At 34.1% G+C, this 27269-nt stretch overlaps 5 protein-coding genes, 2 long non-coding RNA genes and 1 pseudogene across 7 annotated transcripts; 6 read left to right on the top strand and 2 right to left on the bottom strand.

Moving 5' to 3' along the window:
- Positions 1 to 4628: 4628 nt before the first annotated feature.
- Positions 4629 to 7556, bottom strand: LOC9310827 (maspardin). Its single transcript, XM_002872600.2, has 8 exons — positions 7410 to 7556; positions 6591 to 6716; positions 6368 to 6466; positions 6120 to 6262; positions 5914 to 6022; positions 5716 to 5823; positions 5481 to 5621; positions 4629 to 5217 (listed from the first exon to the last, which is right to left on the bottom strand). The coding sequence occupies exons 1-8, from the start codon at positions 7479 to 7481 to the stop codon at positions 4837 to 4839; spliced, it is 1179 nt and encodes a 392-aa protein (XP_002872646.1). The 5' UTR covers positions 7482 to 7556; the 3' UTR covers positions 4629 to 4836.
- Positions 7557 to 9839: 2283 nt separating this feature from the next.
- On the top strand, positions 9840 to 10966 carry LOC110227544 (probable E3 ubiquitin-protein ligase RHC2A). The gene has a single exon (XM_021022070.1). The coding sequence runs from the start codon at positions 9889 to 9891 to the stop codon at positions 10498 to 10500; it is 612 nt and encodes a 203-aa protein (XP_020877729.1). The 5' UTR covers positions 9840 to 9888; the 3' UTR covers positions 10501 to 10966.
- A 403-nt stretch (positions 10967 to 11369) lies between these two features.
- On the top strand, positions 11370 to 12184 carry LOC110227545. Its single transcript, XM_021022071.1, has one exon. The coding sequence runs from the start codon at positions 11455 to 11457 to the stop codon at positions 12061 to 12063; it is 609 nt and encodes a 202-aa protein (XP_020877730.1). The 5' UTR covers positions 11370 to 11454; the 3' UTR covers positions 12064 to 12184.
- Positions 12185 to 14534: 2350 nt separating this feature from the next.
- LOC9308715 (E3 ubiquitin-protein ligase At3g02290) lies at positions 14535 to 15525 on the top strand. The gene has a single exon (XM_021022068.1). The coding sequence runs from the start codon at positions 14756 to 14758 to the stop codon at positions 15380 to 15382; it is 627 nt and encodes a 208-aa protein (XP_020877727.1). The 5' UTR covers positions 14535 to 14755; the 3' UTR covers positions 15383 to 15525.
- Positions 15526 to 17717: 2192 nt separating this feature from the next.
- On the bottom strand, positions 17718 to 19757 carry LOC9310825 (putative transferase At4g12130, mitochondrial). The gene is made up of 6 exons (XM_021022038.1): positions 19249 to 19757; positions 18785 to 19011; positions 18598 to 18696; positions 18363 to 18521; positions 18008 to 18264; positions 17718 to 17911 (listed from the first exon to the last, which is right to left on the bottom strand). The coding sequence occupies exons 1-5, from the start codon at positions 19698 to 19700 to the stop codon at positions 18020 to 18022; spliced, it is 1182 nt and encodes a 393-aa protein (XP_020877697.1). The 5' UTR covers positions 19701 to 19757; the 3' UTR covers positions 17718 to 17911; positions 18008 to 18019.
- Positions 19758 to 21432: 1675 nt separating this feature from the next.
- Positions 21433 to 22040, top strand: LOC9310824. Its single transcript, XR_002331275.1, has 3 exons — positions 21433 to 21523; positions 21750 to 21852; positions 21946 to 22040. It is a non-coding gene; the product is annotated as an uncharacterized LOC9310824 (long non-coding RNA).
- A 747-nt stretch (positions 22041 to 22787) lies between these two features.
- LOC9310823 lies at positions 22788 to 25274 on the top strand (annotated as a pseudogene).
- A 113-nt stretch (positions 25275 to 25387) lies between these two features.
- On the top strand, positions 25388 to 26857 carry LOC110227561. The gene is made up of 4 exons (XR_002331276.1): positions 25388 to 25492; positions 25603 to 25668; positions 25849 to 25937; positions 26738 to 26857. It is a non-coding gene; the product is annotated as an uncharacterized LOC110227561 (long non-coding RNA).
- The last annotated feature ends 412 nt before the right edge of the window (positions 26858 to 27269 follow it).

Genomic DNA, 27269 nt, shown 5'->3' with positions numbered 1-27269 from the left:
ATGTTTGAGTGTGTGTGTGATGTATTAAAAGAGTTTTCAAATTAGGGTTCTTCAGATTTTTGAAATTAGGGTTTCGGGATTTGGGGAAAATATGTTTTTCGTTGTTAACACTAATATTTGGCTAATTGGAAGCATGATTGAGTCAGTGTTGTTGTTGTTTAAGTAATTTATGAGTAGTGTTCTTTGGATTTGTTAAATAAGGGTTTCTGGATTTTGAGAAATAGTGTTATTTGTTGTTAAGTGTATGAATCAGATGCTGTCTAATTAGAAGCATGATTAATCTATATTCTGTAATGTTTAAGTCATTGTCAATTGGAAGCATGTTCTCAGACTATAAAAGTTGATTGTATATGCTTAATATTGTAGGTTCTTCAACATGAATGTCAGTTTAAAGAAGCAGTGGAGTTCATGGAAGCACTTGGTTTAAAGAAGCAGTGCAGTTGTGTCATGTTCTTCAACATGAATGTCAGGTAATACTCTGTTTTTGATGTGTGGATGATTGTTTGGATTAAGACTTTGTTGGATCATTTGTGATGATGATTAATATTCCGGAAACTGTTAAGATAATTGAGCTTTTGTTAGCTGCTGCATATTGATTAGTCTTCATTAAGATTAGGTGAGACTTGAGTGTTGTTGGTTGTGTCAGTTTGTGATAAATGCTTTTAGAGTGTCTTTAATTGTTTGCTATTTGTCTACCTGAAATTGAATTAGAATGTCTACATCAGATAAATGCTTTGTGTAGTGATTATACTTCATAGAAGCTATCTTGAATTTGATTTAGAACATTGATTATTTTTGTAGTTAATATTAGGTGAGACTTGAGTGTTTTGGTTGTGTCAATTTAGTGATAAATGCATCTTAAAAGAGTTTTTAATTGTTTGCTTTCTGTCAGTTTTGATGTTGAATTAGATTGTCTACATCAGTTTTTAATTGATCAATGCTTGTTTGGTTTCCATTAGGGTTTAGAAGTAAGTGTATCATTGATTGTTACCCACAACTGTAAACAAACACTAACACATAAAGTCTCTCTTTCTCTCCCATTCTCTTTCATTCTCTCGGATTCTTCTTTTATTCTCCCATTCTCTTTCATTCTCTTTCATTCTCTCATCTTTCATTTTCTTTAATTCCCTTTGTAAACTCTCTGAAACTCTTGGAGATGAATCCATATACTAACTCTGCTGGCTTCATGGAGATGTTAACAAGTCAACAAGAAAGAGGAAGCCTAAACCCCAATGCTTGTGAGTCAGCATCACCAAGTATCCGACTTGGTGAATCTGATCTCCCTGCCTACAGCACCCAATGGACAGAAGCGACAGAAGCTACAACTCAAGGTGGAAGCGCCAAAGCTAAATCCACACCAAGAAAGAGGAACAAGTGGACAAGTCAAGAAGATTTAGTCTTAATATCAGCGTGGCTTAATACAAGTAAAGATGCCATTGTTGGCAATGAGCAAAGAGGAGTAGCATTCTGGAAGAGGATTGCAGCATATTATGCAGCAAGTCCCAATATATCTGGTGAGAAAAAGAGAGAGCCAACCCACTTTAAACAAAGGTGGGCAAAGATAAATGAGCAAGTTTGTAAGTTTGTGGGTTCTTTCCAAGCTGCAGCAGGACAGGTGTCAAGTGGTATGAATGATGACGATCTCATTAAGCTTGCGCATCAGATATTTGAGGCTGACTACGACAATAAGTTCAACTTGGAGCATGCATGGAGAGCGTTGAGGAATGAGCAGAAGTGGTGTCAAGAGCAGTCCACTAAATCCACTGACAAGAATAAAAGAAGAAAGGTAGATTCTGAAGCTTCCCAAGCCCATAATGAGTCTCAAGCATCTCAATCTCGTCCTGCTGGTGTTAAGGCAACCAAGGCAAAACTCAAAAAGCCTGCCACAACTGCGCCACTTGTAGAAGAAGAAGGGCAGGTTGTAGAAAGGATTCAGGCTTTATGGGAGATAAGGCAAAAAGAGTTTGCTTTGAAGCAGCAAGAACATGCCTTTAGAAAGGAACTTACCAACTCGAAGTTGCTTGATTCTCTTTTATCTAAATCAGATCCTCTATCTGAAATTGAGGAAGAACTAAAGAACAAGTTAATTAGGGATATTTTGCTTTGAATGTCTCTCATGTATTTCTGTCTTTATATTTATGTCTATGCTTTTAATTTCTTGCTTGGATTTCTGTCTTTATGTTTATGTTTCAATTTGAAATTGTGGTTGTATTTCTGGTTTATGTTTGCTAAATGAAGTTTATGTTTCAATTTGTTTTATGTCTTTATGTTTCAATTTGGCTTTGTATCTTTTTGTTTATGTTTCGATTTCTTTCATGTCTTTTAACTTCTGGTTTTTGCAATAACTTGGTATGAATTATGTGCAGGTTCACGTGAAAGGAGAAGAAGAGGACAAGTCTGAATCTGTACTTGGACACCACAAGACTTCTTTGTAACCACAAGTTTCCAGCAAGCTTTTGGACCACTTGATACTCTCTCTTTGGTCACGGACCAAGCGTATTTGTTCACTTCTTTGTAACCACAAGTAATAAATTGATTTGTACCACAAGTCACAAATGCTTTGTAACCATGTATTATTTGAGAACTTTGACTATAAATATCACAAGTTTCATGTTGCTATGAATTATCTCTTCTCCTCAGTCTACTTTTTCTTACAAACTCACAACAAAAGAAATCCAAATCGTTGAACCACAACCAATTACTTATCTAAAACCAATTCTAAACCATAATTTATTCCATAAGCAAATACCATCTTCTATTTCTTTTCACTTCAATATCTTGTTCTAAACCCAAATCTTTTTATTCCTAAAAATTATACATACAAAATGGCTTCATCTTCCAATTACAATTTCGAAGAAGCGTTGGACGAAGAATTATCTAATGCTTTATCCAATGCTTTCCAGCAAGCGTTGGATAATTCTTTGGATTCTTACGGTGATCGTCAGCAAGCTGCAAAATCGAGGAAAAAACGAGTCCATATTGAAAGAAATCGAGAAGAAGGACACATCCAGTTATGGAACGATTATTTCGCAGAAAATCCAACTTTCCCTCCTAATCTATTCAGACGCCGTTTTAGAATGAATAAGCCATTATTCATGCGTGTTGTTGATCGCCTCTCCACAATTCCATTCTTTCAACAAAAAAGAGATGCTACAGGAAGAAACGGTTTATCTACACTACAGAAGTGTACAGCAGCAATTCGTATGCTTGCATATGGTTTAGCGGCTGATGCGGTTGACGAATACCTGCAGATTGGTGCAACCACTTCGATGAAGTGCATGGAACATTTTGTTGACGGAATTATTTATTGCTTTGGAGATGAATACTTACGACAACCCACTGCAGAAAATCTTCAACGGCTACTCGTTATTGGAGAGATTCGAGGATTTCCCGGGATGATAGGAAGCATTGATTGTATGCATTGGGAGTGGAAGAATTGCCCTACCTCTTGGAAAGGACAATATACACGTGCCTCTGGAACACCAACGATCGTTTTAGAGGCTGTAGCTTCCCAAGATCTTTGGATATGGCATGCGTTTTTTGGACCGCCAGGTACTTTAAACGATATCAATATTCTAGATCGCTCTCCGGTTTTTGATGACATCTTAAAAGGGCGAGCACCAGCAGTGAATTATACAGTCAACGGGAACGAGTATAATTTGGGTTACTATCTCACGGATGGCATTTATCCTAAATGGGCTACCTTTATCCAATCTATTTCACTTCCACAAACTGAGAAAGCATCTTTATTTGCAACCCATCAAGAAGCTTGCCGTAAAGATGTCGAGCGTGCTTTTGGAGTTTTGCAAGCTCGATTTGCCATTGTCAAAAATCCGGCTCTTCTTTGGGATAAGGTAAAAATAGGAAATATTATGCGAGCATGTATAATACTTCACAATATGATAGTAGAAGACGAACGAGATGGGTATACTCTGTTTGATACGACCGAATTCGAACAAGCGGAATCTGCAGGAAGTTCACGGGTGGATTTCACATATTCTACAGATATGCCTTCAAATTTCTTCGGAATGATGACCAATAGAGCTCGAGTTCGTGATCGAGGTATGCATCAACAATTGAAGAATGATTTGGTCGAGCATATATGGACAAAATATTCCAGAAATTAAGTTTAAAACATTTATGCTTTATGTTATGTATGTTATAAATTGTATCTCATGTATGTTATAATTTTTTTAATTTGTAACAATTATTAAATTTTCTATAATTATGAATTTTTGTTTTATATTAATTTTTTTTTTTTAAGAACCACATGTTAAGAGCCTACCATTAATCACACAAAAATCTTAACTCAAAAATATTATCTCTTAACAATCACTTTTACAAATAAATTATTTAAATATTGCTAAGAGCAAATACTAAGAACCCACCTATAATCATGCTCTAAGAAGACGAAACAAATTGAATTACAAAAATATAACACTTATAACCCTGAATTTTGTAAATGTTACAATTTCTTCCTTAACTTTATTAGGAAAGAAAAACAACATTTCTAGTTTTCTACTGATTTACGTTCATTACTGGTAAATCAGTTATGATTTTGAATAAAATAAAAGATAAAAACAAATAAATAATGAGTGACTAAACTTTAAAAGAGCAAAATGTGTAAATAATAGAAAACACATAGGTTTAATCTCAAACCCACCAAAGTTTTCTTCCAAAAGTGTAATAACTTGAAACATATGGAACATACAAAGAACTCTTGCTTCGTCTGTCAAACTTACACAAAAGTCAAGAGAAACCAAAACAGATCAAAGAAACCCAAAAGTAAAAAAGATTTAAACAACAAAAAAGAGGTAAATAAATAAATAAAGAACACTAAACCAATTGTCTGGAGATAAAACCACCACCGTGAACCAAAACCAATGTACAGTAACACAACGTGAGAACCACACAGGACTGATAAACTTCACCAGCGAGTTGAACAAATATGAGTTTGTTCATTGATGAACTATGCAACTGAATGGTGTCTGTGGGTAACGGCGGATCATTGGAGCTTCCGGAACTTTCTGGAAATGTCGGTGATTGATCTGAAGATGAGCTTCCAGAGCCTTGAGGCATATTGTTGTTACGGTCGTCCTTCTCCTCATCAGTCTTCTTCTTGCTCTGGCTGCTTCCGTCTGTGCCATCTGCGCCGCCTTTTGAAATGCTTTTAACCACTTCGGGTCGTGGCTCTACTCCTACCCGCCTTAGGTGCAGCTACAAACATAGAGTGAGATTCATCATATGATTATAATTTTCTGATGCAGTAACAGGATGTTCCTTTACCAAGCAATAAAACCGGTTTGATTGAAAAAAAATCCCTTCAACGGTATATAACCTAAAAAATAGGTAGAGAAGTTTCAAGTTTCTTTTAGAGGTTCATAATTTCTTGAAAATAACTAAAATGTATATAAATTGGGCTGTAGATACCGAGTATTGTATATTTATCATTGGGCTGTGGATACTGAGTAGATATGTACCTGTAGATGCAAATTGACTTCATCGGGCCGTGATAGGAATGGGAAATCTCCTCCAGTCTTTAAGTAAGCTCTCCTTGCTTCAGGATACCTCTCTGTAAGTTCATCTTTAAGATGTTGTGGTATTGCGCAGTAATCATTCGTCTGATTTTGGAGACAAAACAGCATCGTTAGACAACGAAAAACTAAATTACATTGATAATACGACAAGTCCCGGATATAGTTAATCGAAACCTACATCCATTATAGTGATTGACGAATCAGAGAGTAGTAGAGATCCCACAGAAGCAGCATCCACTGTTAAAGTTAACCGGGAAGCCAAATCATCTTTTGACAATGTCTCAACCTAAATCAGAGTAAACCAAAGGAACCTTGTTCACATGTTATTTAGATCCGTTCAAGAAAATATCAAAGACAAAATAATCAGGGGAGCCACCTGAGAAACAGCAAAGTCGACAGAATCAGCGATAAAGGGTTCATGAGGTCCATCACGTATTCCTGTTAAGACGTATCGTTTCAGCAAAAAAGAAGGAGTCCAACTAACACTGCACAGTGCACCCCAAAAAGCGTTGAGAGTCAGTACAAATTCTTAGTCACAAACAAGAAAAATAAAGATGGAACAAGCATATAAGAGAGACATACAAAGGAGCCCATGGCATAGAAGCAGCAAAAGTGCGAGTATCCAAATATGTATTTGATAGAACTAATGATTTAACCCGCCTTGGACGGTGATGAGCAAACAGTTGTGCTAAGAAGCCTCCAAGGGAGGTACCATAGAGATGCACCTGTTAACAATGGTCAAGTACAATCACTTACAATGTCATATCTTTCCGCACCAATAAAAAAAATTTAGGAACGTAGATGGTGATTGTAACTTAAATAGATCTTACGTGATGAACATCAATGGTGTCCAAGAATTTCTCAAATGCTTGAATCCACTCATGATAATTCCAAACCCGTGGAATGTCAACTGAGATTATCCGATAACCCTGGAATTACAGATTTAACAACATTTAAGAAAACAAGTTCAACATTCAAGAAAACAAGATATCTTAGTTACCATAGCCTAACAAATGTTCAAGGCTACAAGTGATAAGAACAAAGGATTGTTACCTTCATAGAGAGTGCCATAATCTGTTTATAGTAAACATCTGCAGTTCCTGCGATTCCAGGAATACATATGAGCGGAGGAACAGTCTTTGGACCAAAGTCATAGTAACGCCATTGCTTTGTCCCAATCTGCAGTTGAGTTGCATATAAAGATTGTTTATTCACTAACATAATCACATTCCCAAAAAACCAAATACCATAAATAATGAAATCGTTCATTCTGATGCTTGAAACAAAGGAAATACATCTACACAGCTTAACAAATTACAATTTTCCCAACTAGAAGCAACAAAATCCGATAAAACGACAAATTTATAGAACCATTAAATAGCTGTTTTAGCTGCTTGATAAATAACCTTCTTAACCTATCATACAGAACAAGAATCTCAAAAACCTTCCTTTACTTAACCAGAGAAACCTAAACAATTCACTAACTGTGTAGCAGTCTACTCATAGATCAAATCAAAGGTAACCCTAGAGGAATCTGCAGAAGATAAAAGATCAAAACGGAGAGACACTATCACTAAACTAAAAACTAGCTCTTAAACAAGAAACCAAATGTCAATACTAACAAATTTGACAAAGAAGAGGGTTCAATCAAAAATTAACCCAAATCATATGAATTTCAGCTGCATAAACCCAATTATGATCGAACTACACACTCACAGAAAGATTTCTCCTAAAACCCATAAGAGATAAATCGGAAATTAAGACAATTCTCCAAAAACCTCAAGAGCTTGATATTAAACCTAATTCTAAAGCGTAAACAAATGCAGAAAGTCAAAGAGACAGAGAGAGGAAGAAGAAGAAGAAGAGACTTACGGGAATCTTGTGAAGAGGAACCTGAGATTTAAAGTAGACGTAATCTCCAGGCGCCGATGAGACGCCTTTCATCGCCGATCGGAGATTCTCAACATCCGAGAACTCCAAATCGAACAAATATGTATTTAATTTTTTTATTATTCTTTTTCGATAGAAATATTTAACGGCGAGATAACAGAGTCTCCGATATCAACTGCCTGTCAACGTTGACGCCGTGACTGTAGCAGTCACTATACATGTATCCCTGTATAATGGTCATCATGACTCATCTTTTCACATGTTTTATAATTCCTAGGATATTTCAGAAAGAAATATATATAATAAAAAATCAAAATTTATTTAGATTTTTCATTCTATTTCTTTTTTATGAATGTTAAGTTTTTACAGAAAAACCGAAATCTCTATGATAGTAGGTGTTTGTAATTTTTGATGTTCGTTATTTGTTTCGGTAGATTTTCGATTTTTCTGTTATTCGTGTATTTCTATAATGTTTCTATATCTCAAGTATTTAGTTTTTACAAACGTTATAGAAATACACGAGTAACTGAAAAAAAAAAATCTACTGAAACAAGTAAAAGGTACAACAATTTAATCGTTAAACACAAAACTCGCCAACAAAAATCTTTGAAAATATAGATAAAGACCCGTTATAGGTATTACGGTTAGCAGAAAAGAGGCACAATTATGGCAAGCAGCTCAATTAGAGTTCCAAGAAGAAAATCATGGTGTTGTGAGTTCGGCAACTCTGTCCCGAGTGAGGGAGGTTTCTTTTGATTCGAACTATTCATTATATCGTTGTTTCGTGGATGAATCGTGGAAAGAAAGTGATAAGTTCTTCGGTACAGGGTGGTTCTGTACATCGTCAAATGGAGAGCTGCGAACCTCCGTAGAAGTCTATCTCCACTACATGCCGAAGTCGAGGCTCTTCTCTGGGCGATGAAGTGTATGATTGGTGCAGATCATCAAGATGTAGCGTTCTTTACAGACTGTTCAGACCTGGTGAAGATGGTGTCTTCTCCAACCGAATGGTCGGTGTTTTCAGTGTATTTGGAGGAATTTCAGAGCGACAAAGAGGAGTTTTCATCTTTTTCTTTATCTTTCATTTCTCGTAGAGCTAATGTCAAAGCGGATAATCTGACACAAAAAGTTCGTACAGAACCGCTTCATATCACATTTGTAAACAACATTCCTCAGGAATGGTTCTTTTGAATTTTAATTAATTTCGGATGACAAACAAAAAAAAACATGTTTTGATGTTGCCACAAGCACCGCAATCCGAAAACAGTTTTCAAACCTTAGTTTTACATGTTTATTTGTTTGATTTATCCAATTTATATATTAGTAATAGAGAAGATTTGCGCATAAACAAAAATGGGAAAGGTAATTAAGTAAGAGACAATAGGAGATTTTGTCCCAGACGGATGAAAAATAAACGTTATCAATGGGCCTCAACTTCGAAAGAATTACAATAAAACCATTTAGAGTCGGAGCTTGTGCTAAGCGCCATTAACTTTTGGAGAGGATAAAGAATGAAATGATAGTTATTAAATGTTCAGAATTAGAAACAGTTGAAGTTTTCGGTTTATTTATGTGTATTTAATAAATCATTAGTTTTTGGACCATCCATCATTTATGAGTTTGGTCCGATCTGGGTATTTTAGTTTCTTAAATAAGAATCGATTAGGAACCGAAGGCTTTTCGGATATTTTCCGGCTCTTTCCCGAATATCCGTCATTTGTGTGTATTTAATAAATAATGTCAATGGTTTCCAATGGTTTCTATTTCAGAGCATTTAAACACATAAACCAGTTGATTTATCAAAAGCATAGGAATTGAAGAGTTTGAAGATGGAAACAGAGTCGTGTTCCATCTACCTCGAGAATCTCTCCGGTCTAAAACCTATCGACCTAACACGGATGACTTGTTCCCATGTCTTCCACAATCGTGTCTCTTGGAGTTGTTCAAGCGTAAAGCACTTGTCTGTTGTGTTTTACAGTGCTCTAGGATCGATGATTGGAACTAAGGATTGAAATTAGGGCATCTACTGATTGATAACTTGGGTCACTCGCACTATTTTCTTTAGAAATTTCATGTAATTTAGTTATTAAAGTTTCCAGTCGAAGTTGATTAGAAATTCTAATTTGGTGTCACACGTTCTACCTACGGCAAGGAATAGAAAATGTAATTTAATTTTTTTGTTTTTAATAAATTCGAGTCCTATCTTAATTAGGTAGTTTTGGTAAACAAAAAGAATAACGACTTTATCCACAAGAATCAATATTTAAAGAAAATAATTCGTAAATTGACAAAGAAAAGAAAAAAATGAAACTAGAATCTGCAACATATGTATATATATCTCCCTAACTACGATACCCTAAAGCTTCACAAATTCTTTCATCTCTCAATTTTCTCTCGTTACGATTTGCAAATTCTCTTTTGTGAATCTCTTAAGAATATTTTTGAGAAGCCTCTTTCAAACATGAATGATCCAATTCCCAAACCCGTAGTGGAAGTTCAGGTTCAAGCTGAGAGACGTCTCTCTTCATCAGAAAAATATACAACCTCAGTCTTCCTCACCATCAATACCAAAAAGGATGAGATCCTTGTAAATCCTTCCACTGCCACTGGCCATCGAACCCTAAAGCCCATTCCGCTTTCCTATATTCCCATGAATTTTAGTCTACTTAGTTGTAGTCACCATCACATCCAGTTGTTACTCCAGTTTCGACTCCATAGGAACGACCATTGGTTGTGCAATCACTTAGTCCCAAAGATCTCAACGGCTGTAATCAACGCAGGTTTTGGGTACAACGACGTTGATTTGACCATGAACGTCACAGTTACTTACCCGTACGTCTGTGTCGACGAGACATCATTAAAGGTATTGAGGGTTCGACTAGGGAGGATCAAAGCAGAGGAATTGAAGAGTTTGAATCTGGAAACAGAGTCTTGTTCCATCTGTCTCCAAAGTCTAGTCTCCAGTTCGAAAACACTTACTCGCATGAGTTGTTCCCATGTATTCCACAACGACTGTCTCGTGGAGTGGCTCTACCGCAAAAACACTTGCCCGATGTGTCGGACTGTTCTCTAGAGGACTGAAACTAGGGTTTTATCTACTTTATTGCATATCTTGGGTCACACGTACGCTCTTGTTAAGAAAAAGTTTATGTAATTTAGTTATCAATGTTTCAAATCGAAGTTGGAAATTTTAATCTTGTGTGTTTTAAGGTTTTAAATCTATTCAAGAAGAGGTTTGAAATTTGTAATAGCACCATTACTTGCAACTGTGCTGGTTTTAAGTTTACATGCAACTCGTAATGTCTTAACTAATAATAACCAAAACCTTTTCACACCAAGCTGTTGCTGAAATCAAACTCTAGCTCTAAGTAAAATTGTTAAAGATTGGTTTATCGAAGTTAAGAAATATCGACACTTAGTGAGAGACATTGGCACCAAAAGGAATTCCCACAAAGCTGCAGGTGTATTCCTTCTTGTAACAGATGCTTCTCCTTTTTCATAAGTATGTTCCTTATTCGGCTTCTCAAAGTTCCTAGATGGACACTAGTGGCCATCTTCCCCACAAATTAAATCCAACAAGCCCCTTTCTCTCCTTTGGATCGATTTTGACCTATCTCTATTCTCTATAATATACAGGTAGTTTTGAATAACAAAAGAAATAACAAATGTTAGCCACTAATGAATCATTTAAAGGAGAATTAGATATCCACCTGGAATTAACATTGGCTCCAATAATTCGAAAATTATCGACCCATAAGCCCAAAAAAAAAAAAAAGGAAATTGCTTTGTGGCAGAAAAAAGGAAATTGTTAGGTAACAAAGAAAAAAGGAAACTAGAACCTGAGATATATCATATATGATATGACCGTTGAACACGCTTTTTTATATATATCCTCACTACGTATACGTAACCCTAAAGCTATTCACAATTCTCTTCTCTCTCAATTTGCTCTCATTACGATTTGCGAATCTCTTCTTCTTCTTCTCTGTTTGAATATTTTTGGGATTTTCTCTTTTCGTTTCAAAACATGAATTCTCGCAAAGTGGAATTTAGCATCATCAATCGCAAGGAACTCTCTCCAGCACAACCAAACTCAGTCATCGTTGTCATCGACACCAAATCTGAAGAGATCTTTGAAAACCCAACAACCGGTCATCAAACCCGGCGCCGGCCCACTCAGGTTTCACCACCTTTTCTCATCGATATCAATCTCCGTAGTTCTAGTCTCGACCACATCCGAACGCTTCTCCACGATCGATTAGTTGGCTACCCTTGGGGTTGCTTGTGCGATATCTTAGCCACAGAGATCTCAACGGAGGCCATCAACTTGGGTTTTGGACGCAACGGCTTTACCTTGACCATGACCGTTACAGTTACTTACCAGACCGTCTTCGTTACGTCAAACGTCGAGAAATCATTGAGAATGGTTCTGCTAGGGAGAGTGAAAGCAGAGGAATTGAAGAGCTTGAAGATGGACACAGAGTCGTGCTCCATCTGTCTCGAGAATCTATCCGGTCCGAAACCTATCGGCCTAACACGGATGGCTTGTTCCCATGTCTTCCACAATCGCTGTCTCTTGGAGTGGCTCAAACGTAAAAACACTTGTCCCCTGTGTCGGACTGAGCTCTACGAATGATGACTGGAACCAAGGACTGAAATTAATTAGGGCTTCATCTACTGATTTCACAACGCTTTAGTTTTTTGGGAAAATAATGTAATTTTGTTATTAAGGTTTCCAATCGAAGTTATAAATTCTAATTTTGTGTCACAACTCACACAAAAAATTGAATGTGTGTGTGTGTGTTTTAGGGTTTTAAATCAGTTTGTAATATCAAAAAGCTGTTGAGATTGATTTTCGAAATCGTGATATTGCTTGTCTCCAATCAAAATTAGGAATCAGTAAGATTTTTTTTGTCTCCAATCAAAGTTAGGAAATATTGACACTTACATATCCACCTAGAATTACCATTGGCTGCAATAATTCGTAATATGTCGATCCAATAGACCAAAAAAAAGAGAGAGGAAACTTCTTAGGCCATCTTCATTTTGGGTTTCAAATGAGATAAACCATCTCTCTCATTTAAACATGAACATTTTTTTTCATTTTATAATTGGTTTCTTGTTTTGATAAATCAATTATCTCAGAGTTTAGTATATTAATTAAAGTAGTGTATGTATTGTTATTTTTTTAATTTTTATAAATGATAAAATAAAATTATATGTGTATAAAGCTCCACTGTGTCTAATTTTCATTGATATTACTTAATGTTAATACAAAATATTAAACTAATATTGTTTTAGTTCATACAATAAATATAATAATTAAAAAACAGATATTTAAAAAATTAAAAATTATATTTTGATATTTTTGTCAACATTTTGATAAAACCATGTCTAGTAAAAAAATTGAGTAAATGTAGAAAAATAGTACCCTCTTTATGACTTTTTGTTTGAAAAATACCCTATTGTTTTTTTTTCTCTTTCAAAAATTATTTTTAATATATAAAATTACTAAAATATCCTCACTAAAAGTTGGTAATAATTAAAATGAATTATCATTAAAACAGAAAATCCATTAATTTAATTTTTAAATTAAAATTTGATGTAACTAACAATTTTGAAGATAATTCTTATCTTTAATATTATTTTTAAATAATTTACGATTCTTGGAGGGTTGGAGATTGATTTTTTTTTATTGAAAATTTTATCTCAAACTTTCTTTATATATTATCTTGTTAAATTTTAATATATAAAATAAATAAACTGTTTTTATCTCAAAAATAGTTAAAAATAATTAATATTTCGAATTTAGTTTATTATTTTTTATTTTAAATTTCGAATTTAATTTAATTTATTAAAAATACAGCATTTTTAATGTGGATAAAATTGTCATTTTACATATTAAAAATTATATTTTTTATTTTTTTGGTACAAAAAAATTGTAGTTTTTATTGAAAATAGAGAACCGTGTATGTTTCAAACAAAAACTGATTAATATGGTAGTTTTCAAAATTATCTAATTTATTTGAAATTAAATATAACTTCCATTGGTGAGATGCCCAATGGTTATCTCATAAATATTTTTCTTTTTTTAGCAAAAATATAGAGATCATGATTATAATTTTTATATTAAAAATATATATTATTTCATTTGAATTTTTTTTGTTAAATTTTCATTAATATTTTAGACAAATATCAAATTACTTGTTAAATATATTCAATATTAGTAATCTTAATCTTAATAACAAAAATTAACAATGCAATCCACTGTAAATAATACAATCAAAGAGTTATAATTTCCTAAATAACAAAATTAAGCAAAAACTATATAGAGTAAACTTAAGAAAAATAAGTTTTTGTTTTGGAGATTTTGAAAACTACCCTATTTATGAGTTGTTGTTTGAAAAATACACTTTTCCCTATTTTCAATAAAAAAAAATACAATATTTTCGTACCAAAAACATAAAAAAAAAAAATTTTAATATGTAAAATGACAATTTTATCCACATTTAAAACACTGTATTTTTAATAAATTAAAAATAAATTCGAAATTTAAGAGAAAAAAATAATAAACATTCTATATAGGAAAATTTAACAAGATAATATCTGTAAACATTCTAAAGTCTATAATATTTTTCACATCAATCTCCAACATTCCAAGAATTTAAATTATTTAAAAAAATATCTAAAGATAAGAATTATCTTTAAAATTGTTAGTTACATCAATTTTTAATTTAAAAATTAAGCTAATGGATTTTCTGTTTTAATGATAATTCTTTTTAATTATTACTAACTTTATTGAGGCTATTTTAGTAATTTTATATATAAAAAATACTCCCTCCGTTTTCGAATAGTAGTCGTTTTAACTATATGCACACAAATTAATAAACTATTAATGTTGTTAGTTTTTCAATATAAAAATATCATTAATTATCTACCTAAACATAATTTAACCAATAGTAAATCAAGTTGCATAATAAAAATAAATATAAAAAATAAAAAGTAATAAATTTTGCATCGAAAACTGAAAACGACAACTAATTAAAAACAAAAAAATTTCTCTAAAACGACAACTATTCGAAAACGGAGGGAGTAGTTTTAAAAAGAGAAAAAAATGGAATAGGGTATTTTGCAAACAAAAAATCATAGATATAGTTAATATTATTTTGGTGAGATAAACAATAAATCATAGATAAAAGGAAACCTATAGTTGAACACGCTTATATATCTCTTACTACCGAACCCTAAATCTTCACAATTCTCTTCTCTCTCAATTTACGACTTCTTGTGAATCTCTTAAGAATATTTTTGAGAAACCTCTTTCAAACATGAATGATCCCATTCCCAATCCCGTAGTGGAAGTTCATGTCCAAGCTGAGAGAAGTCTCTCTTCATCAGAAGAATATACAAACTCAATCCTGCTCATCATCAATACCATAAAGGATGAGACCCTTATAAACCCTGCCACTGGCCATCGAACCGTAAAGTCCACTCCGCTTTCCTATAATTCACTTCGCATCAATTTCAGTGTCCCTAGTTGTAGTCACCACCACATCCAATCGTTACTCTACGATCGACTCCATAGCGACGACCATTGGTTGTGCGAATACTTAGTCCCAAAGATCTCAACGGCTGCAATCAACTCAGGTTTTGGGTACAACGGCGTTGAATTGAACGTGAGCGTCACAGTTACTTACCAGTACGAACGTGTGGACGAGGCCTCATTAAAGGTATCGAGGATGGTTTTACTAGGGAGGATAAAAGCAGAGGAGTTGAAGAGTGTGAACATGGAAACAGAGTCGTGTTCAATTTGTCTACAGAGTCTTTTCTCCAGTTCGAAAACATCACCCACTCGCATGAGTTGTTCCCATGTCTTCCATAAGGGCTGTCTCGTGGAGTGGCTCTACCGCAAAAACACTTGCCCGATGTGTCGGACTGTGCTCTACGATCAATGATGATTCTTGGAACAGAGGATTGAAATTAGGGTTTTATCTATTTTATTGCATAACTTGGGTCACACGTAAGCTCTATTTTAAGAAAAGTTTATGTATTTTAGTTATCAAGGTTTTCAAATCCAAATTGGAAATTCTAATTTTGTGTGTTTTAAGGTTTAAAATGAATTTAATAAGTGGTTTGGAATTTGTAATAGCATCATTAGTGCAACTATTGAAGTCTTAACAAATAACGAAAACCTTTCACATCAAGCTGTTGTTGAAATTAAACTCTCCAAGTAAAACTGCTAAGATAGGTTTATCGAAATTGTGATTACTACGCTCCTGCCAGGCCGCCGTTAACAACTCCATGCTCCAATCTCCATAAACGGTAGTTGTTTTGTGTGTTTCTCCATCTGCCTCAACTTACGATGCTGCGAAACAAACAAGTAACACCAAAAATTAGTAAGCTTTTGCTAGTTACCAATCAAAGTTACAAGAGATACATTGGCACCAAAGGAGCTTCCCACAAAGCTGCATCTTTCTTAAGTGCTCGAGCATTTTACCTTCTTGTAACAGATGCTTCTCCTTTTTTATAAGTACGTTCCTTATTCGGCTTCTCAAAGTTCCTAGATGGACACTCGTTTTTGTAGTGGCCATCTTCCCCACAAATCCAACAAGCACCTTTCTCTCCTTTGGATTTTGACCTATCTCTACTAACAGACCTGCCTCTCACATCAAGTTCTTTTGCAGTTTCTTTATATCCTTCAGAACCAAATTTCAACTCTTTGGATAGTACAGCACAAATTACTTCGTCTAGTGTAAGGCTTGTTCTACCATACGTTAGCACGTCTCTAAGATCATCAAATCGCTTTGGTAAAGAAATCAACAAACGTATAGCTTGGTCTTCATCAGATATAGAGACCTTAGCATTACTTAAATCATCAACTAACTTCTCAAACTCATCAATGTTTTCCTCTATAGACTGGCTATCATTCATCCTAAAACTACACAGCTTATACTGTAGGTAAGTCCTGCTAGTTGAAGATCTAGTAATATAGAGTTTGTCGAGAACCTGAAACATACCAGCAGCTGTGTCCTCCTTCATAATTTTCTTTCGCAGATCTTGATTCTCTATGTTCTGAATTATCATGCTCCTTGCTTTTCTCTTCTTCTCTTCTAGACCTGTTCCAACAGATTTGTTCCCATCCTCCTCCTCAATCTTTAAAGCTTCCATCAAATCAAGAATCTCAAAACGAGCAAGAATCCTCGTCTTCCATAAGATGTAATCACCTCTCCCATCAAACTTTTCTACTTCAATCCTTGTTCTTGACCTCTCTCTATACTTTTTTATCATATCCTCTATAACTTTCACCTAATTCCATCTCTTTGGACAATGCAGCATCAATGACTTCATTTACTGTCAAGCTTGTTTTACCATACGTAACCGAATCTCTAACCTCATCAAACTGCTCTGGTAAAGAAACCAACAAAAATATAGCTTGGTCTTCATTAGATATCTCTACTTTAGCATTACCTAATTCATCAATCAACCTGTGAAACTCATCAACATTCTCCATAACAGACTTTCTTTCATTCATCCTAAAACTATGCAACTTCTCTCTCAAGTAAAACCTCCTTGCTAAAGAAGTAGTCATATAGTATTTGTCTAGAACTTGTAACATACCAGTAGCTGTTTCTTCCTTCATAATCTTTCGCAGAACCTTATCTCCTACACTGAGAATGATCATGCTCCTTGCCTTTTTGTTCTTTTCTTCAAGACCAGGACTCAAATTTGCAGAAAGTTTCTCATCTTCAGCTATTCTAACATATTTGTTTCCATCTTCTTCCTCAATCTTTAAAGCGTCCATCAAACCAAGAACACCAAGATGAGCACGGATTCTCGTCTTCCATAAAGTGTAATCACCTCTCCTATGAAGCTTTTGTTCTTCGAACATTGCAAAAGACATGTTGAGAGAGTCTTTTTCTAGTTTCTGTCTCACAGTCAATTCGTCGAGCACCTTGTATGCACAGAAAAACTCTAAAAAACAAAAACCCTAACTTGTTTTACAATGCTCTCTCATGAGCTAGAGAACATACATATATCTGTTATATATGGAGACTTTAACGGCGTTACAAGAAAACAAACGGAAAAGATTACGGAACTACGGAAGATTCCCTAAACAGCCAGAGCCGTCTCTGTTTTCCATTCTCAATGAAATTATAGTAATACCACAGGAAGGGCCAAATTAGTAAACCGGATACTTAACCGGAATCGGACCAAGGTTATTTAAAAACATACCATGATTCAAAACCAAACGTTCTCCTTCTTTTTGAAATTTTGATTTATTTACGCTTATATAGAAATTTGATAAGACAACCAAATTTGTAGCAATTAGTACAAAATTATCTGGCGGCTAAAACTCGCCGGAAGGTTCCAACATTTATTAGTTAAACAGTGGAATACAATGAAAGCGACGAGCTTGTTGCTTCCCGATCCAGAATACCTCGCCGGAAAGTATTCAACTTTATTTTTTAAACTGCAAAAATAATCTGACAGAAGGAACAAATTTCCATTACTAAAGAGACCATTCAATCCTCAACTCTTATCAAGTAAAATCATAAAATTTTGTAAAAAGATTATTTTACCTTGAGTTGTTACTAAGCTGCAGCAACTCCTGATTGATTCTGTTGGAACCATTCAGCTGGCCACCATGTTGGTCTGATTGCCTCGACTTTCACGTCCTCTAAGTCCTTTACTGTTAATTCAGCTGATGGTTTAAAGGCTTCCTCTACCCTCATTACACCCATTCCCCGGCTACCCAAAGCCGTTGAAACCGTTCCCATTTTCTTGCCCGTTCCTGATTCAACTACTTCAGCTCCAGCCGCGATCTTCTGGTTTACCTCTGCAGTTTATACGAAAATTTAGTTTAAGACCAGAAGTTGCTTTCTTGATCATAAGATGTGAGATATTCGATTTTCTTTGTAGGGAAATTCAGTTTACCTTTTCCATTGCTATCGATGAATCGTAATGGGATCAAGCGTTTGCGGATGACACCTCGGTGATGGGTACGAGCTATAAGCTCTTGACCAACATAACAGCCTTTGTCAAAGCTTATCGCATTAAGACCAACAAAATTATACTCAAGCGGAATTGCTTCGCCTGTAAACGCCACAAAAACATGTTGTAAATACGAAGACGAGAACAATGAGTTAAAAACAAAAGAAACGGATAATACCTTTAGGGATTTCAGCTGATCCTTCGGCAACTCCATGCTCTAATCTCCATAAAAGGTAATTGCTTTCATCTGTTTCTTTATCTGCTTCAACTAAAGGAGCTGCAAAACAAACAAAATAACCCCCCAAATTCGTAAGCTTTCGCTTAAGCTCATGACATAAAAGCTTCTATTCGATTAAGAAACTCACGAGTTGCATCGGCCGGAAAGATACTTCTGTAACCGAGACATTCCAACCTTGGATCCTTATACCATTGCCATCCATACTTATTACCACTAGCTGTAGACTCACCAGCACGATCAACACCACCGCCCCAACCGACAGATGATGATCCAGAAAGATTCCTACCGTATCGCTGCCAACACGAAAACTCCTCCCCAACGTTTTCTATATCCACTTTGGACCTCAACCGATACCTATCAACATTCAGAACACACAAATCAGAAATAATACTAACAAGAGAGTCGTTCCTTCTCTAAAAATCTGAGCTTTTTACTCATTCCAGCAAAATCAATAGAGATAACATCTAAATCAAAACATAAGCATTATCTTATAATCATCTATAAGTCAATAAACCCTAATCTACATTGACATTGCTAACACTGAGATCCCTAAAGACCTAATTTTTTCAATTTTTTCTTTAAAAAGCTTACTTTTTGAGAGTTTCAAGCAATTCATCGAGGACGTCAACATCAACATCAGCAAACAACTCAACCGACCCATCATGACCCGAATCCGACCCGGGTCCTGAACCAGTCCGATTAAGCTTTTCCTCGGATTTCGAAGGGCTATACAAGAAAAAATCGTATAGAAACCTTCCTTGAGGAGTTAACAACGCCGCGTACATAGGCGGAGTCGAAACGGAAGCCATGTTCGGCGTAGGAACCGCCGAGTTCTTCTCGCCGGAGGATTCGCCGAATCTTCTTACATCGTTGGTTAACAAACCTTGAAGAAACTTAACCGTATCCGGTCCGCTAAACCGGACAACGGAACGTGATTTGAGCCGAGACGCCATCGGACCGGCATCTTCTAGACCGCTGTGGATTTTCCGGTGATAAATTCCGGTAGATTTGGAGATTTCACGACGAAAATTGAATCGAAACATCTCTTGTGAAGGCTCTGTTAGTATTGTTCTTCGTTCGTTCGTGGTCTGTGGTTAAACCATTGCATTAGAGAAAGCTCAGGACAAAGCCACGTGATCGAATACGTGGCAGTGGAAATGATCTTTGGTTTGTGACACGTGTAATAAAAGTACAGAAGTTGTACTATTGCTTAGCAAGTGTTTTTAAACGATTCGGTCGTTTATTCCCGTTTATTACGACCCGTAACTAATAATCTAAATTTATAACAGAGCATTTTAGTAAATTTTCTATAGAAATTGGTTAAGTTTCTTACATTTACAGTAGTACTGTGTGCTACATTGTTTGATGTAATCAATCACTGTAAAATATGAATCATATCTCTTCACTAGGACCAACTGTTTAATGAAAATTAGTTATAGAGATGTTTAATGATAATTTTTGTGAGAACTCGTAAATTTTTTTTTGAGAATTTTTACCACAAAATAATATGATCTGGAATTTATCTAACAAGAATTTTTGTTTACCTTTTCTTGTTCGTTAAATTGATCACAATGTTAGAAATAAAATTTGAGAAAAATGGCATGCTTGATTGAACCAGTTAAAACTTAAAAACTCAACAAGATTTATCTCTCATAACGTTTTCTGTAATGATAATAATAAAATAAAGATTTGGAACTAACTAAGAATAAATGAACAATGTAAAAGAAAGATGTGAATGTAGAAACTTAAAGTTTGGAAGATAAACGTAAATATAAAAAGCAAGATTACTTTTGTAAAAGGATTTGTATGCTAAATAATATAGGTAAAATTGCAAACAGACCCTCAAATTAACCAAAGTATATCTCTCACCTAAGGAATTTGATCAAAAAACATCAAACTACTATAAAAGCCTCAATATGGCTTAACTATCGCGATTAGATAGTTTAAAATTCGTCATTTTGATATGACAAAAAAAAATCGTCATTTTGGTTTTAGTAAAAACAATACACAAAAAAAAATATATATATATAGTTTCCGTGTCAATCTCTACAATAATTATTTGAGAAGTAGAAACGCACCATATTGAAAGTTAGGGCATTGGAGGCCTGTGGTTAAAAGTTGGAATGATTTGTCCTAAACACCCTTAATGAATTATTCTTCTCGAAATTTCTTCTTCTTCGTAATTAGGGGTATATAAGTCTAATCGTGTGTTGATCTCTATAATAATGTCTCAAACACCCTCAATTTCGAAATTTTTTGTTCTTAATTGTTAAGGGTATATAAGTCTAATCGTGTTTTGAGATGATTAGTCTTAATCACCCTTAAATTTTTTTATTTTATAGTGTAATCGTTGGGGATACGGATGTCATAATGTCTCGACTTTAATGATTATGGAATCTTAGCTTAAATTTATTTGTTAATTTTTTAGATAATTCTATATCTTAGTAGTTAATATTCGTTTTTGTTAGTTTTCTGATTTTGTTTCTAATTAAAAAGTTAAATTTCTTAAGATAATAATTGATGTTTGCCCTAATCTTAAAGCTATATATATTGTTGATCGGCCAGAGAATTAGGTATTATTTTTTCTGTGCCCATTAGATAGTTTTCACCATTATGGTTTTTTTATACAGCTACGATTTTGATAAATCAAATTGTTTGTCATGCATATATTGTTTTCATTTACCTTTAGAGGTCGTGTGCATATTGTTTGCTGTTTGTTTTATTTTTTACATTAGTTTGTTAATTTATTGTTTTGCTGATTTGATTCTTTTGGTATGTGTTTCAGTTTTGTAGAGCGTGGGAGGTTCTATCGACAAAGCTTTTGGACGAAAGTGGTGTTGATGATAACAGAACGAGGTTTGGAAAGGTATTTTTACATCTATTTACCTATTTAAATGTTTGTGTTTCTTTCTGTTATGTACATAGTTTGGATTATGATCACTCGTGGATCGTTAATAATTTATGATCAATTGTGCTGACTGAGAGAAACTAAGATTTTTTTTTTGGTTCTCACCGTTTTTCTAAGTTCGCTTTGAGAATTTATTATATATTTATTTTGTATGAATAATTTTATTGGAAAAAATGATGTTTAGGGATAGTGTACACGTACTCGACGGGGGTGAATTACACCTAAGCTTAGATGTCTTCAAAAGGCCATCACTCACAACAACATCCTCTTCACCTCAATGGCTTCACGTAAGTGGATTCAAAATAATTTCTCTATATAATATATCAAGTTAAGTGAATGAACATATATAATGTAATGTTGTTGAAAATTGTGGTTGCAAGATATGTTGTGTTCGGGACTAAGAAGCATGGGAACGGGAAGATTGATGAGCTAGAGAGGCATATTGAGTCTTTGATATGGGAAACTGTTAAGGAAAGAGAAAAGGAATGTGTGGGATTAGATGATTACGAGAAGGTAATCTCTAATCTAACTATATATATTTGTATTTTATTATGAATTATTTATATGATTTTCTTTTTGTTTTTTTGAAACTAACATTAATTAATTTACTTTCTAAAATATACTGGGTCTCTTTTGAATCTCGAGAAAAACAGAGTTCTCTAAAACGAGATCGGTCGAGATTGCATAGGTATGTCTATCGTGATGAAACTGTTAAATAGATATTGGGCTTTTAAGCAATTCTATCGCTTTAAAAAAATTTTGTAATCGTGAGAGAAAACTTTAGGGTTTGATTGTTTCAATTTTGATTTAGAATACGGAATTTTCGTTTTCTTTTTCTTTTTTTAAATAGTAAGGTAAATTCTAAATATATTACGGATATTTTTATCAAGAAAATTTCTAATTTTTAAAAATTAAAATTTAAGAAATAATTATGACGGTTTGCCCTAGATATTAAGGTATAAATATAGAGCTTCGGCCACACCATTAAAACTCATATTCGTTAACCTAAATATATAGTTTTGATAATATATATATTTTGTATTGTTTTGGTTCTAATGAATCGAATTTACTATGGAATGATTATGATTGTTTTCTTCATGTTGAGATGACACTGATTTCATGATTTAATTTTTTATAGATTCTGATTTCTTCAAATTGAAATATTAATTATTTTTACGTTTGTTTGCAGGTTGGATGTGTGGAAAGAACACATCGATGTTGAAAACGTTGGAATGCAAGCTAACACAGCCAAGATATTGGTCATGCAAAGATCTCTTATGATTTTGTGACTAAGAATTTAAGTGTGACTTGGGCTTATGAGCTAACAACCTCTGATCCTAAGGAGAGTTCAAGCCTTTCTTACATCATCGACCTCGCAAACCATCAGAAGTAATGTTCGGGTTTATAGCTGCTGCTGGAACAAACACAGAGGAACATAGACTTTTATCATGGGAGCTCAGTTCAAATTTGGATATCGAGAAAGCCGATAGCAAGATAGGATTGGTAGTTGGCATTTCGGTTTCCGGGTTTGTTTTACTGATAGTTTTGGTCCACACGATCGTGGTGGTTTGGTCACGGAAGCAAAGAAAAAAGAAGGACAGAGATATAGCAAACATGATATCGATAAACGAAGATCTTGAAAGGGAAGCAGGACCAAGAAAGTTTTCTTATAAAGATCTTGTGTGAGCAACCAACAGATTCTCAAGCCATAGAGAGCTAGGTGAAGGAGGATTTGGAGCGGTTTATGAAGGAAATTTGAAAGAAATCAATACAATGGTTGCGGTGAAGAAATTATCCGGTGATTCAAGGCAGCGAAAGAAAGAGTTTTATATGAAGTTAAGATCATCAGCAAACTGAGACATCGAAACATGGTGCAACTCATTGGTTGGTGTAATGAAAAAAACGAGTTCTTGCTGATATATGAGTTAGTGCTAAATGGTAGCTTGAACTCCCACCTCTTTGGCAAAAGACCCCATTTACTTTCTTGGGACATAAGGTACAAGATAGCTCTTGGTTTAGCCTCTGCTCTGCTTTATCTTCATGAAGAATGGGATCAATGTGTACTGCACAGAGACATCAAAGCAAGCAATATAATGCTTGACAGTGATTTCAATGTAAAGTTAGGTGATTTCGGTTTGGCTCGGGTTATGAACCATGAACATGGTTCCCATACAACAGGATTGGCTGGAACTTTTGGGTACATGGCACATGAATATGTAACGAAAGGAAGTGCGAGTAAAGAGTCTGATATATATAGCTTTGGAATTGTTTTACTAGAGATTGTCACAGGGAGAAAATCGCTGGAACGAACGCAAGAAGATAACAGTGATTCAGAGAGTAATGAGAAGAGTCTTGTGGAGAAAGTTTGGAAACTTTATGGAAAACAAGAAGTGATGACTTCGTCTGTTGATGAGAAATAGGGTAATGAATTCGATAATAAAGAAGCTGAGTGTCTTCTGGTTTTAGGGTTGTGGTGTGCTCATCCTGATAAAAAAGCTCGAGACCTTCGATAAAACAAGCGATACAAGTCTTGAATTTTGAGTTACCATTACCTGATCTTCCATTTAAGAGGGATGTTGCTATGTATTACATCTCAATAACTACGACTTCTTCTTCTTCTCCCTAGGTTAACTCAAATGGAGTTTCGGTATGTATTACATCTCAACTCTGCTCTGTTTTTTTTTTCATCTTAAAGTATTATTGGTCATGCTCTTGGAAAATGATTATTCTTTGCATAATCATACTTAATATCATTTGTACATTGTTATTAATACTACTTTGTATGTATTAGAGATGAGAATATTTTAAACATTCCAGTGTTTTCCTTCTTTTAAGTTTTATATATATATATAGATAGGTAATACTCGATCTTTTATGAACTTTATGAACCGGTGGATAGGTAATATTCGATCTTTTATATATAATTTGTTTTCATTATGGATTTATAATTTAGATTAAGGTTCCAATGTTTCCACGTTTTAGAGTTTGTAAACGTGGTATTTCTCTTTTTTTAGTCAAGCATAAATTCTCCAAAAATATTAGGGTTTGTTTGATCCTTTTTCTCTATGAGCGGCTATCCAAGACGAGTTCAAAGTTGAGATTGTAGAGGTATCATTGTTTTTTATTGGTGGTTGTGTTTTCATATTGGTGTATTTCTACTTTTACATTGATTTCTCTGGTTGTGAATGATCAGTTGATTAAGTTGTTTGATATTTGAGATTTTGGTTCTTTTTGTTTTGTTTTAAATAATTTGTGATTTCGTATATTTAAAATAATATTTTCATTTTGTCTTTCATATTTATGATTCGGTTACATCCAGGGATGGGTTCATACGAAAAATATAGATATTTTTTTTAGGATATTTGCTTTCTTGAAACAAAAAGTTGAGTGAATTGTTTTTAGGTTACGCAATTTTTATTAGGTTTAAAATATTTTGAGATTGCTTTTGATCGTGCAATATACGGATTCGTTAGTGCCAGATTAATTTATTGAAAAGTTGTTCCTCCTTCTTTTTCTTTATTTTATCAATACCCTAAGAGATCTAATATCGTATGCATCAATAAAGTATCTTCTTTTACATTATCGGTGGATCCATTATTTTTTTATATTTATGGATAGTAAGAGATCTCACCGAACTTGATGCAGCTACAACTACGTTACAACGGTGTACAAGAGTTACATGACCAGAAGGAATTTTTGCAGATTGTGCCATCGTTGTTGAGGAGCTCTGGTGAGTTACTTGATCCATCTTCTTCTTTTTAATTTCTTTTAAAGATGTTTAGGCTAACCCTAATTGGTATTGCTTGAAATGTTGTAGGTGGAAGACTCTAGAGGGTAATGCTCTGGATTTGAGCTATGTTCTTTTTTTTTTTATAAGAAGAGAAACATGAGGCGATGTTTCGAAATGGGCGCGAGCTAGAAAACGAGGTGCTAACGTCTGACATCATTTTATCTCTGTTTACTTATAACTCAAGGTGTTGTTAGTATATCTATATCTCTCTTTATTATGAAAAACCAACGTGAATCTCACTCTTTAGGTTGGGAAAGGCTTATCTAAAGATGAAAAGACTCAAAAATTAGCTCTTTAGCATTGGCTTGAAGTTGTAAGTCCTTATATCTTTTTGTAACTTTTTATCAAAGACAAGCTAAGTACATGTGAAGAAACAAATCTATGTGTTTAGTAGCAAAACACAAGATCAAGAGTTATTAGTTCCTTTTGGTTTCGTTGATCTATTATAATCTAATGACCATCTAATATAATGACCCCTCTCTTGAAATTACAGATTGACCCACATCATCGTTATGGCCACAACTTGCACTTCTATTATGATGTCTGGTCAGCGAGCAAGAGCTCACATCCATTCTTTTACCGGTACGGACTTAGATCCAATATCCATCTTTAGATCCTCCTATCTTGAATGTGTTCTAAACTCTGTTTTCACTGATTTGAAACTAAATGTTGGATATAGGAGACGACAAAGATGTAAATCTTGAGAAACACCCGAGAAGTGTTCTGCAAAAATAATGCATTAGATGCTTGGGACTGGTGAGCTTTTTATCTGATTTGACTCGACCATAATGATTAGCTATAACTCTTGAATACTCAATAACCTCTGTGTTTCTTTGAAACACGCAGATGGAGAGAGAAGCATATAAATAATAGTGGAAGATGGGAGACTAATTTATAAATAGGGCGTGACTCTGATTAACTCAACAGTGGAAGCCAAGTCGATTTTTGTACTTAGTAAAATAAACAATTTGAATAAAAGACGACGGCAGAAGCTCGAGACGAGTCGTTTCAGCCGTCACCAGAGACTAATGAAAGTCATGCTGAAGTGAAAGAAACACACTATATAATATATATATATATATATATATATATATATATATATATATATTTCAAATTATTTAATTTTTAAAAGAATAAGTAAAGCTGCCATTTATCTCTATCGTGATTGAAAATATTTAAAACTTTAACAAATCTTTATGAAAAGAAACTAATATAAGTTGACTTTCCGAAAATTTGATATGTCAAAAAGGTAATCTTATTACTTTGTGTTCAAAGCAACAATATATATAAGTATTAATTTTTTGGATTTTCCGGTTTACTTGAGAGTCACGTTTCTGATATCACTTTTGCTTTGTCTTTGTGTTATCATCAACCGGAATCAGCCATGGTGAATTATATAGTGAAGCAATACAATGTTGCAATGGAAGGAGATACGACATTGGTCGCAGTGGAGAGCATTGGTATACGGAATAGAAAATGAGTCAAGATCATTAGTGATTCATAATTGGTCAATTAAATTCCGATATATAATGGTTGGTCCATCATGTATATTTTATTTTAAAATTAATATTAAAATTATTTGATAACTGTTGACAAAAACCTACAATATAGTTAAGTTACTTTAGAAAAAAACCTTCATCCTGCAGAAGATACAAAATTTTATTATTAATTTCTAACTAAAATTGAAAACCTGGTCCAACCGGTTTAACTTGATCAACATGATAACAAAACAAGAGGAGCAAAGTTGATGGTTTTCTGAAGTCTGATGAAAGAGATCTTGATAAACGTAGAAATCATTTGCTGATTGATGAGTTTGGCTATAACCATGATAACAAAAAAAAATGGAGCAAAAGTGACGGTTTTCTACAGTGTAATGAAAGAGCTCTTAAAAAACGTAAAAATTATTTTCTCATT

This window comes from Arabidopsis lyrata (genome assembly GCF_000004255.2).
Source record: "Arabidopsis lyrata subsp. lyrata unplaced genomic scaffold ARALYscaffold_6, whole genome shotgun sequence".
In the NCBI taxonomy this organism is placed as follows: domain Eukaryota; kingdom Viridiplantae; phylum Streptophyta; class Magnoliopsida; order Brassicales; family Brassicaceae; genus Arabidopsis; species Arabidopsis lyrata.
The sequence above is the reverse complement of the archived record's forward strand: the minus strand, read 5'-3'. Positions and strand labels throughout refer to the sequence as shown.